The sequence below is a fragment of the Jatropha curcas genome, chromosome 4, assembly GCF_041381405.1.
Source record: "Jatropha curcas cultivar XTBG-Jc1 chromosome 4, XTBG_Jcur_1.0, whole genome shotgun sequence".
NCBI classification, from domain to species: Eukaryota; Viridiplantae; Streptophyta; class Magnoliopsida; order Malpighiales; family Euphorbiaceae; genus Jatropha; species Jatropha curcas.
In genome coordinates, this window is record NC_143154.1 from 24,774,257 (window position 1) to 24,788,945 (window position 14,689).

A 14,689-nucleotide genomic window follows, 5' to 3' on the forward strand; every position below is an offset into this window, starting at 1 on the left:
AATCAGAGAAAATGTGGCATCCTTCTTTTCTTATCTTTTACTTCTATTATAGAGCTACTATTTTCCCCTGTAGGGGCAGAGACAGAAAATTTAGTTAAGAGTGGGCAAAATTGAAAGTAATTAACATCGAATAACATACTTCTTGAATGACAAGAACCCATTGCCAAGAAAACAACTAAAATAAAATAACTGTTGGTTAAATTTAAGAGAGTATATAATTATAAAACTCCTTTAAAATTTGGGTGGTATTTTCTTACAGAACAATAAACGAAAATTCAAAATACAGCTTTTATGATTCAACAAACATACGGCGACTGGCGATTATGGCTACGATAACGATAAAGGTGACAACGACGATAATAATAAAAAGAACAAATAATAAATGAATAACGAAAATGACTTTATTTTAATATTTAAGGTCAAATTGACTTTTTTTTTTTAAACAAAATTTCAAAAAATGACATTTATTACTATGTCTCAATCTATTATAAGGCTGAGTTAGATTGGTTTGCGACATATAACGGATCCTGTGCATAGCCTAACAATAGATAAATGAATACCGTACTATTAAGCCAAAGCTTGTAGGTGTTCTTTTTTAACTTTTTAAACTTTAAGCATTGTAATGATTTGCTTTCAAATTGAGAATGGAATTCAAGTTTTATAGTAGAATTCCATTTACTGCTTTGATTTCAAAAGAAAAAAGTTGATTTTTTAGTGTTTTATTTGAATAATTTGAATTTAGTGGAATTATACATATAAATATAAATTAAATAAAAAAAAATATAAGCCTTTAAATTGATACAATTGATTAAGAATATAAAAAGTTATAAAAGCACCCTCTCTCCGTTAGGACTTCCCTGCTCTACTCCTCACTCGTCCCCTAAAGGCTACAGAATCCCAAATAAAATTGAATCAAAAAGACAGCTCCTTCGGCTCTAAACGGCTACTCTGCTTATTTGGTCTATCGGCTACTGAACTAATATATATAGAGCTTTTAAATTAGTTAAGAAAATTATTCTATTCTCAGAAGAATCCTCTGTTCAAATGAAAATAAATTTCTTTAGCCTCTTCATCTTTTCAAAGAGAAACAAATTAGCGGCTTAGACATCACACTTATCATTGTACAAAGATGAAAAACTTCCATGTTTCATCTTTATCTTTTTCACTGTTTTTCGATTCTCTATTATTTTCTTTTTTGCATCTCTAAATCGCACTTATTTTATTTTAACTATGTGAACGATTGACTGTCACCATGTGTTCGATAAAATGAGGGACTCATTAAATTGATCTTACTCTATAGTTTTTTGCTATCCTTTATGCTTGCAATTTTATAATAAACGAGTTGTGCTTTGTTGTAAAAATTCAATTATATTTGTTTTTTCAACATTATTTTTTATTTCCATTTTTGTGAAATAAATGGGCTTGAAAAAAAAATATTATATCTCAATAGTTGATATACCAGTGATTATTTTGCATTTAAAACTCAAATTTAAATTCACAATCTATTTCAAATTTCAAATTCACAATCACAATCTATCCAAATAGAATAAATAAGAGATAATTACGGACAAAAAAACATTTTATCTTTAAGCACTCAACATTTTTTAGATCTAAGATAATTTGATTTTTACAAATAAAATAAATAAGAACTAAATATTATAATTTTTATTCAAAATCAAAAACTTTTAAAAATAATAATATAATTCAATAATAATATTTATTTAAAAATATATAAACACCCACGCAGTGTTTTGACTAGTTGAAAATATAAACATGGAAACTCTCATGGTGGAAAAAGAAATTATAATTTTAATAGTTTTTATTTTGAAAATTGTTAGGTTATTAAATTTTTTTATTAGAATAAAAAATTTACATTTATAAGATTTTAAAACAATGATTTTAGTTTTTCATTTTAAATTTTTAAGTACATAAAATTAATATTTTTTTATTCCACGTGAACTGGTAATTTAATACTGAATAAACATTTTTTTTTATCAATCAAAAGAATCTGGTAAGAGTATTTGAACTCTATAATTTAAATTCCATCCATCTAAATAATCTCTTGAAGATGAATGTCAATTATGCTAGAAAAGCTCCATGATTAGTAAGTAGGCCACAACCAAACAAGATCTAAATCCTCCACAATTTCCATGTTGGTATTGGGAAGTTTATAATCATAAATTTCAATCTAAAAAACTATCCCAAATCCCAATCAGAAATCTAATGGAACATTACATGAGTACTAATAGGAATGACCCACATCACCATTACTAATAGGAATGACCCACCATATCAGTCAACAGAAAAACAGACACCTGTTACTCTGTAGGGAACTGTCTTTTCAACACAAAATCAATATGACCTTGTCTAGTACTTCTTCCCCATTGCTCATCAATCATAATAAACAGAACACCGTAAATTTCAGCTCTGCTGCTTCTAGAAAGAGCACTGGAATTTACTGTTTTATTGCAATTTAGGAGTGAAAAGTGAAAACTTCTTTCTACTGACTGACAATTTCGAATTGAATTAAATGGAGGGTAGCGAGTCTTTCTGCAATAGTAAAATTTTGTTTTTCTTATGGCTAAGCTTTAATTTTTGGTTTAGAACTCTTCTTTGAAAATCTTTGAAAATGAAAAATCTCAATTTACTTTGAAAATGAAAAATCTCAAATTTAAATCGGTACATAACTCCTTTTTTATTTATAATAATAAAAAGGTCTCATTTTTAAATAGTAAAATCAAGATTCGCGCTTCCAATAATATGTTTTTGCTCATAAAACAAGGAGTTTCATGCTCTGAAATGCCCTCATTTACTAATTATAATCAAAAGATCATGAATTCAAGTCCACGGAAATAGTTGCAATTAAAATTAGTATCAACATTCAAAAATTAAAGAATTATGGTTTTTGCAGTCAAGAGTCGAGCTCAATAAAAAGTAAAAACAAACAATTACAGAACAGAACAAAGGTTAATGAACCCCAAATCATCATTACTACAAAATTATTCTCTAAAGTAAATCAACAAAGCCTCAACAACAACTACAATCATTCAATTCTACAGGCAAATTACAAATGTGCAGACACATTAACAAAGACTAAAGACACACACCACCCCCAATTCTACAGACACATCAACAGCCAACAAAGCCCAACTGCTACTAACTAACGACTAGCCTAATTTTGAACACTCACTTCAGTCACAGAAGGATTTTTCACTTTCGGAGGCCGACCCCTTGGCCTTCCAGTCCCAGTTGCCATTGGAACTGTTGTAGCAGTAGTAGTTGAAGTTCCACTCATTCCTCCTGTAGGCCGTGCCATCTTCCGGGGCCTCCCTCTTGGCTTTCCACTACCTGTAGATGTAACCTTTTGTTTCATTGGCTTTGGAGGTGCATTGGGGTCCTTTGGCGGACGGCCTCTGGGTCTGGCAGGGGCAAGGATTGCACCTGGTGGCGATGGATCCTTAGGTTTAGGGGGTCTGCCACGGCCACGCCTTGGAGGTGCACTGGGGTCTGGTTTCATGTAGTTGTTTTTCCAAAAGACTAATTCTCCAGTATCCTTCATTCTGTTAAGGTGGTGCGTGAGAAGCGTTGTGTGGGAAGCAGGCAATTCTCCATATTTTGATTCAATATACTTGGATATGGATGTCTTATTTGAGCCATTTTGCTCATTCAATGCTTCAATTGCTGCCAAAATCATCTGTATAACAACAGAACAGTTCACACAGAATCATAAAAACTGCAACTTATCCCTATGAGACAAGAAACAACCCAAATGCTTGCATAAGTCCACACTTGAAACTATTTATTTGAAACATTTGCAATTAGAATTTAGTAGGGAAAATGGGTTGTAATAGAATTTTTCAAAAACCCCTTTCCACGAGTTTCATAAGAAAAGAGCTGTCCATTTGATTATACAGAAAGAAGCTCTTTTTCCCTTCCTTGAAAAACAGATAACTGAGCACTTGCAGTTAAAGCCAAAGAAATTAAATTGGATTGAAGCAAGCCAAAACAAAAAAGAAAAATGTAAAACGATGAAAATGTCTTTCTTTTTTTCCCCATATAATTCTAAAGAATTGTCCTTTTTCTTTAAATAATTTTCAGAAAAAAGTACGCATGCAACAGAAACTTAGCAATAATGCTTCAGTAGCTGTCCAAATCATCCAAATAACCACCAAGCCTCAAAACAGAAATTCAAAAATTCAGCTGTATACAGTGAAATTTAGAATTTTTTTTCCTAAAAAATGTATGGTGAGAAGATTTCAAGGAAAATTAGCAATCATAAAAAATCAAAAATAAAAGCTCTATTTTCCATTTTAGCCCCACAAATTCAACAGGAGTAAGTAACAAACCAGGGGAGGAAAATAGATTTAGTCTTTTATCTTTTAATTATATCAGAATGTAAAATGAGCAAGGGTCCAAACAAAAAATCCCAAATTTACTTCATCTTAATCTGAGACGTTAAACAAGAGCTAGCAGCAAACCATTGTAAACTCAAACTGGGTATAATCTCCTCTACAGACACATGAAAAAAAAAACAAAAAAATAATTAAAAAACAGTTAGATAAATAAAGGAAAGTAATCAAAGATGAAAAATAATAGATCAATTATTTAAAAAAAAAAAAAACCCTAATCAAGAAATTATTGAAATTATTATTATTATTATTATTATTATTTTGGAAAATATAAGGAAGATAAGTGAAAATTTTTTTTCCTTCTCTCTTTTTTTTTTTCCCCTTCTCTTTGTTTCGAAAGAAAGTGAAAATGGAAATAGGTGATGTGTTTATACCTCAGGGTAAGGAGGGAGTGATGGTGGCCTATTAACCTCTTCAGCTGCCATTAATTTCTGAGAAGGAAAGAGAAAGAAAGTGAAAACCTGTTCAAAGTCTTAACTCAGTGAGTCCCCACAAAAGGGAAGCTCCTACACAACACCAATACCAACTGCTTTCTTTCAAAATCTTGCAAAGAAACTGTTGATTGATCTATTTTGCCCAAAAGGATATGTTGGTTTTCTTTTAATGCGTAAATTATTTTTTTAATTTTTTAATTAAAAAGTAAAAATGGACGGCTAGGAATGGGTTAGTGGATGATGATCAAGTGGTTGTGATTGTGTAATGATAGTGTCACTAAGATCAATGACTTGGCAAGTGCTAAATATAAAAATAATTTATTAAAATTACAAGTTTATCCATTGTTTTTGGTGGGTTTATGTTATCATCAATCTTGGCTTGTCACTTTTCTATAAAAACAAAAATATAAATACAAATATGGTCGCTGCTTTACTCCTCTAAAAAACATGCTTCAGAATCAAAGAATTGAATATTATATATATATTTTTTTTTAATTACTTTTTTTTGAACATTGCTTGCAAGGACTTCTTTTTGGACCCAAACCATTATGATTTTCTACTTTTCTTCAACTTTCTAGTAAATAATAAATGAGAATAACTTGGTTGCTAAAGCTAAGCTCTTTGTGAGATTAAAAATAATGGCTTCAAACTAGGGATGACAATATAATAATAATATCCTAAACGGTGCGTTTTGCTCTTTTTAAGGGCTTAGGTTAAATTAACCTAAGCTGGTTAGACGAGACTTATTTTATTATTATTATATTATAAATTTTAGTTAATTTTGTATTTCGGGTGACAATATGTATAAGTTTTTAAGTTAGAGTGCCAAAGTTATGAAGATCATTTTATAGTATATAAGGTCGGAATATTCATGTAGGTTAGGCCAAATTAAATCGAGGCAGGTCAAATTAAGTCGATTAAAGTTAGAGAGTTATCTAAATCGGTAAGTTAATTATGAATATGAAAGCTCCACTTGAATCATTGATTATTTTAGGACTTGACTAATACTAATAGTAGTATATTGGTTAATAGATATGCATAATAAAATTGTGTTCGATAGCAACTTTATATTTTTTAATTACTTTTTTATATTTTTAGAGAGTTATCTAACACGGATAACATCGATAAGTTAATTATGAATATGAAAGCTCCACATTTTAATGATTGATTGTTTTATGACTTAACTAATAGTAATAGTAGATTACTTGTTAATAGATATGCATAATAAGATAGTGTTCGATAACAACTTTTTAAGTTGTTTTTAATGTTTTGATCAGTGAAAATATTAAATGTTATTTTTTTATAGTATTTAGTAACATAGAATTAAATTAATTTTAGATATTAAGGTAGCGCTTTATAAAAAGTTAACTCATGTAACGTTCAGTTTTTAGCATTTTATAAAAAATCACTCAAACAGTTAATATCTAAATGCTACTAAAACAACTAACCCACTATTGAAATAGCTAATTTTCGTGAACAAACCCTAAATATGGATAGAATAGTTTTTGTTTGAGAAATATTGTATAATTGATGAGAAAATATCAATAAATTTTAATACGACTAACTATCATTTTCAAGGGGTGTTTGGTTACCGACATTCGATATTTCTATGGACAGTGACTTTTTTTTATTTTTTCAAGTAGAATAAGAAATGTTGATATCATATTTGAGTGATTACAAAAATTTCCTAGGAAAGTAAAATAATTGTATTTAATTAAATTACGACAAAATAAATGTGCCGCGTGCACACACATATATGCATTAAATAGATTACATTAATACTCTTAGTTTAAATATATTTTATTTACTTAATCTCTAATTAATAACATAAGAAATATATAATAACTAATTGAACTTTTTTAATAACCAATTAATATGAAGTATAAGTATTATTTGAATTACTTAATAAGTTTAACTTATTAATGGAACAACTTATATAATCTTTTAAAATAAGTAAGGGTATCAAAATGACATTAACACAAAATATATAATTATAGTATTAATGTTATTTTATTTCTTAAAATATATTTTTTTTAAAATGAATTTCTTAAAATATCTTAGTTGTATTGGAATTCAATTTTCTCACACATTGAGATGGAAAAATAGGTATACGCTTACAAATTTAGGAATTGAATTTTACTAGGAAAGTAGAATTTTTATACAAATCAAACATCAAAAATTTTAATTTCCTAAATCAGTTCTATGAGATTTCGTCATTTAAATACCTCTAAAGGAAAACTTTCCCAATTATGTTTAATTTGATAATGGCTCAAATTGATCATTAATTTTCTTAATAATGTTTAATTAAACTCAAATTGAGTTAAAGTCTAATTAAGAAAACTTTTCATTGAAGATTGTCCAAGCATCACTGTAAATCCTTCACCGCTATACTATTCTATCCCTATCTTCTAATATATACCCATTTAAAATGTCAATTAAATAATATATTACAGGAACAAAATGGTTATTTTGATTGGAAGAGATGAAATTATAACAATTAATTTGAATGAGATTATTTGGGGATTAAATGTCATGTTATATATTTGCGCGTGTGAAATTGATTTAAGAAAAAAAAATTATTTTCGGGCTTCTGAGATTTTATAAAATACATTACTTCGTCCTCACTGTTTGTATAAATTATTTCGCAATCCCTCGTATTTGCCTCTATCTAACTTTGTAGTCCTCTATAAGAAGAGTGACTTTTTTTTTTTTTTTTTGACAATTTTACTTAAGACAGCAATAGCCTTATTAAGGGATCCATAAATATTATATTAATATTTTTAATCACACATCTTTCTCCTCTCTTTCCTTCCGGTTCACGTTGCCGTCTCCGCCAGAGTCACCACTGCCAAAGAATCTAAAGCCCATGTCGGAGATACTTGCTAAGGCGAAGTATGTTGTGGTAGAGCTGTTGACTACAGCGACGTGAGCTGCGAGCAATGTGGCTTAGGTGAACGAGTCGATAAGCTGCTCTTATGCGATAAGGGATTTCGCATAAAATGCGTTAGGTCGATCGTTGCGAGAGTCCCGATTAGATCGTGGCTCTGCCCTTAAGTGCTCTGGATAGAGACGAGTAAGAAATAGGGAAAAAGTTTTTCTTTTCTGTTTATGTTTTTATTTTCCTTGTTGATGAAAAATGTGACAATGTTGGTTGAGTTGGAGCTTCGATTCTAAGAGGTGGAGAGCAACAAGTTTCTCCGCTTCAGACCCGATAGTGACTTGGAGCTCCACTTCACGAAAGAGCTCTTGGAGTTCATCGAAATATCGGCGGGGCAATGGGACCAGCGCAAAGTAAGAAGAGAGGAGAGAGTATGGCACATGAAGGAAAGAGAGGAGAGAGACGAGTAATTAAAATATTAATATAATATTTATGGACCCCATAATAAGGTTATTGTTGTCTTTTTAAGTAAAATAAAAAATATTGCTTTTTTTGACGGAAGGACTAGAAAACTAGAAAATCAGACGGATGCATATGCGATGAACTGTGAAATAATTTATACAAATAGTGAGGGACATGAAAATAAGTTTTCCCTTAATTTAATTTAGCGTATTTATTTAGGACAAAAAGTGTTTCTTTTAAAAAGGATAAAATGTTATTAGATAAACAATGTATAAAATATTATTTTTTTTGAAACAATATATAAAATATTTATTAATATATGTAAAGATGAGCATTACATTTAATTTAATTAAATCAAATTGAATTAATTTAATCCGCTTTGACCATATCTCCTTATATATATATATATATATATATATATTGTCACGACCCGATTCCATGAGCCGGACCGGCACTAGGGCTCAGGTAAGCTTAAAGCCCCCGAGGCCCGTAGTAAGCCTGTAACACTAGAATCTATTATCTCGGTATAAATCTCAACATTTAGCCCATATGATTATGAAAAATAAACCTCGATATTTTATTATTTCTCAGCCCAAGTTTATCTTCTACAGCATTCCATAGTTCGGGCCCAATTTACAATATATCACATTCTAATATGGGCTTACAGAATTATTTCGTCTATGTTAATACACGACTAAATGTATGTAAATTCTACAACTGCGAAGTCACTAACTCTTTGGTATACATAGTTTGGTATACACATAATTACATAGTAAAATAATTATGGAACTAGGAAAATTTCTTAATAGCCCTGCGGCGAAGAAACATAGCTTAAACCGAATTAAAGAAAAACTTACTTCCTGAAAAATCAAACAAGACATGTGAGTTTTCTAAAGAGTAATAATTATTGCACAACACACGCAGTCACACAAATATGTAAACATTTCAATCTAGTCATCCGACTAGTTATATGCTCACGCAACCAGTCACACAAATGGCGCATACCAGCACTCACACGTAATGTCACCTTCAAGTAATCAAGCAAGTGGTAATTAGTCAGTGCCACCACCTGAAACCCCAACGAGTCGTCCTCACACATGGCTCGCCCTCTCATACATGTGCACCAGGGAGCCGATCCCCCATACGGCCAACTAGTCTAATCCTCACTGACCAGTCCTCTCATTATTTTTCCATTCTCTCTTTTCTTTTCCATACCAACAGGAGGCAACCCGGTGGTCTCCATCCAATCTAGATCATCAAGTGCTCACAACAGGAGGCCACCCTGCGGGCTACAATCAAATCTAGATTATCAGGTGCGCAACAACAAGAAGCCATCCTGTGAATTTCCATATAATCTATATCATCAGGTGCACAAGGGGGCGCTGGTCTCCCATTTTCCCGGCCGGCGGTCAAGTATCATATCGTACTCAGGATCCATATCACAGACCGTCCTCACAAACCCATGGTGGTCCACTTCATCCCAATTCCACACAAACAAAGCACAGCATTATCACAACACAATTAATCAAGTATTGCAATTTAAATGCAAACATGTTGATCAGTTAAATATCGTAATGCAATGCACATGTAGACATCCAACATCAAATGCAAATAAATAAGTAAATAGTGTTAACAATAAACAACAATAATAATAAATAATAATAATAATAATAATAAACAATAGTAATGAAAATAAATAAATAATTAGCTATCAAATTATAAAATTTATCTAAATAAGCTTATTTATTATGTTATTAATTAAAACTGATCTAGGTTCTATCGAAATTTTGACAGCATCTCCCCTAAAAGTGGGATTATCTACCCCATCAACCATTACACACACAGCCCATCCATCGAGCAATCAAATAAATTAATTTCCCTTCCTCCATATCAAGTAATAGTATAAATATTTAATCACAATACAAAACTTTAGCTATTAACAATCCAAGCTTTGCTATCTAAGGTTAAGCCCATACATAAAATAACAAATAAATGAAAATAAACATTTACTTAACCACCACATTCTACTGGTTTAAAGTATCCATATATATATATTTGTAGTAACCATATGCCAACTATAATTCACACTTTCTTTTCTTTATCATTATATAACTAAGATCCTGAATACAACTTAATAATATATGAATCATCATTCTCGCCAAGCAAAATTTCAGGTAACGAACCCATTTTATTCATCTCTCAAATCATAAATAAGCATTTATACATCAATCATCATGGAATCTTGAAAGTACGCTCATTTACATATATTTATCATTCTAAAACAACACAAAAAAATCAAGGTAATTGCTGTCAATTCGCAAAAAGAATTAGAGTTTTTCTATCTTAAAATCATGGATCACACCAACTAACTAATTCCACGCAAGAATTAGATTTACAACCTTAATTGTACCATGCTCAACAAAAATCAATAGAAATAATTGAAGATAGCTGCTGCTTTTTACCAGAAATTTCTCAGTACTCATTAAACTTTGTCATTAGTACCTTTACACTCACAACAAATTATGAAGGGCACATTCGTTCCATCAACATAAACATGGTTCAAGCAAAAATCCGTGATTTCCGCTAGTAAGGGCTGCCATTTTATCAAAGAAACCTTAAGTGTTTGGTTAAACTTACACATTATACGATGGTTAACCCATTTCCAATCAAGAACTCAATTTACAACTTCATTTGCTTCATATCACAGATTTAGTTAAAGAATTAAACTAAAATGGCTGCTGCCAACCTAAGAAAATCAAGGTTTCTCGATCAAAATCCATATTATAAACACTAGTTGACTCATTTACCAACAAAAACTTAACTTATCATGTCAAATGCCTCATATCAAAGCAGAAATTTTGAGCAAATAGCTAGGTTGGCTGCTACCATATCACAATCATTCTAATTTCTTTCATAGGATCTACAATAAACACCCTAACTTACACATTTCCTTGAAAAATGCAGTTATAGCGTCAATTTAATAGTAAAAAAAATCAGATTTTTCCCAACTTTTAGTTGTGTGAATAGTGTTTCAGGAACCTAGCATTTCTCATTCATGATTCTACCAACCCTTTCCTCAAATGAACTATTGAATAAGTTAAATAATTGAAGGAAAAGGGATCATATAGAGCTCACCAAGGTTTTGAATGCGACTTTACCTACTACGAGCTGTGATCGCAGCTTCTTGGTTCGCTGCACCAGCCGGAACGGGAAGGAGAGAGTGAAGAAGAGAGATCGAAGCTTCTTCGTCGAGAGAGAGAGACTGGAGTCGCCGGTCGAGTGAGATACGACGCTACTTCCCGATCAAGTCTCATGTGATAACTGCGTTCGCCAGAAACAAAATGAGGGAGAGAAAGGAATGCCGGAACTGCTGCGGCGAGGAGGTGACGGCAAGGAGGCGCGGCGCGGGTCTCTGGTCGTCGGAAAAACGAGAGGAGGAGAGGGGAGGGTGAGGTTGACGCTGGAGGAAGAAGAAAGGAGAGAAAAAAAAGAAAGAAAGAAAGTCGGTTTCTAGATCATTCCGGTTTGGTCCAATTAAGTGATTCGACTCGGTTTACAGATTTTCACCTAGTTTTCGAAAAACTCAAATTGGTTTACAGGTCCGATTAGGCAATGATAAAATACTAGGTGGTATAATCTCGTTGGTTAAAATAAAAAATTTAGTTTTTAAATGAAAATTCTACGAAATTAAATTTTCGGATCGTTTCATATATATATATATATATATATAATCCTGAAAAAAAAATCTTCAAAATGCTCAAGTGGCTCTCTATTCTTTCAACATTCCTTTTTTTCTTTTTTTACAAACTTTTTAATTTTTAAATATTTATCTTTCTATATCTATCTAATCTAATATATGCCTATATCTAAAATTTTAAATAATTAACTTTAAAACATTTAATTTTTAAAATTAAAACTTTTGAATTTTTGAAGTAAAAATTTTTAAAACTTTTGAATTTTTTTCTAATCTATCTATCTCAATATATACAAAACACCTCTATATTAATCATTTTCAAATGATTTTCTTCAATAGTGGTTATTTTTTTTATTTTTTGTTGTTTTTCAATTCTCTGAGTTTCGATTGTTCTTTACAAAGTTTTTTAAATTGCTTTCTTTATTTATTCCTTTATTTTTATATATATGTGTTATTTTATATATGACAATAGTAACTATTGTCACTTCAATCCAGATATACCTTTACCTCTTATTCGACTGAGGTAATATTAACTCTTTGATCTATTTTTTTCATTTTTTTCTTTTTAATTTTTTAATTTTTTTGTGCAATTTTTTATAGTCTTTATGTGATTTCTCTTCTCTTTAATATTTATTTTTTAATAATATTTTCTTTGTTATCTGTCACCAACTATGTGTGTAAAATGCAGGTGTAAATACATGTATTAGAAAATATCATGTTGATGCAGATGAAAAGGAAAGAAAAGGTAACTATAAATTCATTTATGTATTTTTTAAAAATTTATTATGTTTTTATCAAATAGTAGAAAGTTGTAAATTTTTTTATTTATTGCTTCATATTTTTTTATTTGTAAATTTTAATTATTTATAATTATTTTAATTCATTAATTATTATTTATAATAATAATAATTTTTTTGAATTCTCTAATTGCTGAGTCACTATGTTGTATATAATTCAAGTATTTATTTTATTATTATTATTATTATTCCATTTACATCAAAGAGAAATCTCTTTAATTAAAATTGTATATATATCAAAGTGAAGATTTAGGTTATTGATTTAAAGGGAAAAATACCTCATAGTTAAAATAATATTCTTATCATTTAAACCTTATTATCATTTATATCTAATAATTATATTTTAAAAATTAATATTTCTTTATAATAATTATCTATATTTATATTTCAGTTTAAATTTCTACTTTTCTTTTTTATTAGATAATTTAACATACTTTTTTAAGTTTAAAATTATTTTTTTAAATAATTAGCTCTAATTATATTTGAATATTTATTTTTTTAATTTTAGATTGGATTGTTTAATTTTTTTTGCGTCTATTTATTCATAATAATTATTTATTTTTACTTCTATATATCTTTGTTTATATATGAAATTTTCCCATACGTCTTTTAAATTTATAATTCTATAAATATAATTTAACTAATGTTTATTGTTTAAGGCTTTTATTATATATATATATTTTTTTTTTGAGGTTGTAGGATTTATTTTTTATACATATTTATTTTTAATTTACAATAAAAAAATAACATTTAATATAATGTCAATAACAAAGTAATAAAATAATCCACGCAATATCCGGACGTTCACCTAGTAAAATATAAAATTAAATTGTATTAATTTAATTTTTTAAACCATATTTTGAGCGTATTTCAAAATCGAATTATAACCGAATTTTTTAAATATTAAATCAAACTAAAATCTAAGTCCACTCAATTTGATTATTATCAAATTTTGTTCATCCATTGTAAGGAATACCTGACTAGAAACCTATCTTTTTGTTGCTATTTCAATCTAGAAATGGATCACATCCTAATGATTTTATACTCACTAAATTATGTAACTCTTATAATAATCAAAATATCATATAGTTTTTTTTTTTAACTTATTCAAAATGTTGTGTAGCTTTATTAACTTACGTCTTAATGTGAATGACCCTATGTGTATTATATTGTAAATCTAATACAATTATGTTAAAAATTTTAAAAAGGGAAAAAAAAAACAAGAAAAACAATATTTCTTATATTAATTTGATAAAAAGGTGAAGACGGTTAGAGATCTGTCAGACAGCCATGCGACAAACCTAGTTGGTTTAGCTAACCAGGGACGATCCTCTACAGCGTCGATGACCCAACGAGGATCATCAAACCGTTACTCATCACGCTCCGATCACGCGGTCATGATTCATCCATCAGACGTGGGTTCCTGTCTCCTTTGCACTAAAGGATACAGAGGTACGGTCCTAAAGAACGGATCCAGTTCATGACTACAGAAATGATCTAGTTGTACTAAAAACGTTGTTTAATTTATGAAGCAGTACTTTCCGAGGTGGGATTTTCATTCAAATATGGAGAGGCGGAAAGACGGAATTGACCCTCTGAGCTGTGGCTTATTATTCTGGAAGTTTCGTTTGAAAGATGCAGAAAAGGGCTAATTAGTTAATTATCTTTCGTTCTTACTTAATTTGCTTGGAGTGCAAACAATCATATACCTGCCCTGAGTTTAATTATAGACTATAGTTGTATTTAGTAACAAATTTTTTTGTTTTCAGATAATTCTAATTTGCTTTTAAATTTAGAGTTTATCAAAATATTTTTTTTGTCCTATTTATTATCACGAGTATTCGAAAATCTATTGAATTTTAACTATGTTCGGCTCGAACAGTGCATCACTCATATAAGAACAAGTCTCTCAACATGGCAATTTCATATTTAAATTTAAATTTGAGATATTTAATTAAGAGAAAAGAAATCTCAGTATTTCAACCAACGCTGATTCATTATTTTAAATTAATTCT

At 29.7% G+C, this 14,689-nt stretch overlaps 1 protein-coding gene and 1 non-coding gene across 3 annotated transcripts; both read right to left on the reverse strand.

Moving 5' to 3' along the window:
* Positions 1 to 2,967: 2,967 nt before the first annotated feature.
* LOC105638603 (HMG-Y-related protein A) lies at positions 2,968 to 4,995 on the reverse strand. 2 transcript variants are annotated; one of them, XM_012222431.4, is made up of 3 exons: positions 4,784 to 4,993; positions 4,437 to 4,509; positions 2,968 to 3,694 (listed from the first exon to the last, which is right to left on the reverse strand). In XM_012222431.4, exon 3 carries the CDS (start codon positions 3,692 to 3,694, stop codon positions 3,173 to 3,175), a length of 522 nt encoding a protein of 173 aa, XP_012077821.1. In that variant the 5' UTR covers positions 4,437 to 4,509; positions 4,784 to 4,993; the 3' UTR covers positions 2,968 to 3,172. The 2 variants fall into 2 exon arrangements, with proteins under 2 accessions (XP_012077821.1, XP_012077820.1); XM_012222430.4 differs by lacking the exon at positions 4,437 to 4,509 and having other exon boundaries at positions 4,784 to 4,995.
* An 8,953-nt stretch (positions 4,996 to 13,948) lies between these two features.
* LOC119369840 (small nucleolar RNA U3) lies at positions 13,949 to 14,168 on the reverse strand. Its single transcript, XR_005177412.1, has one exon. It is a non-coding gene; the product is annotated as a small nucleolar RNA U3 (small nucleolar RNA).
* Positions 14,169 to 14,689: the final 521 nt, after the last annotated feature.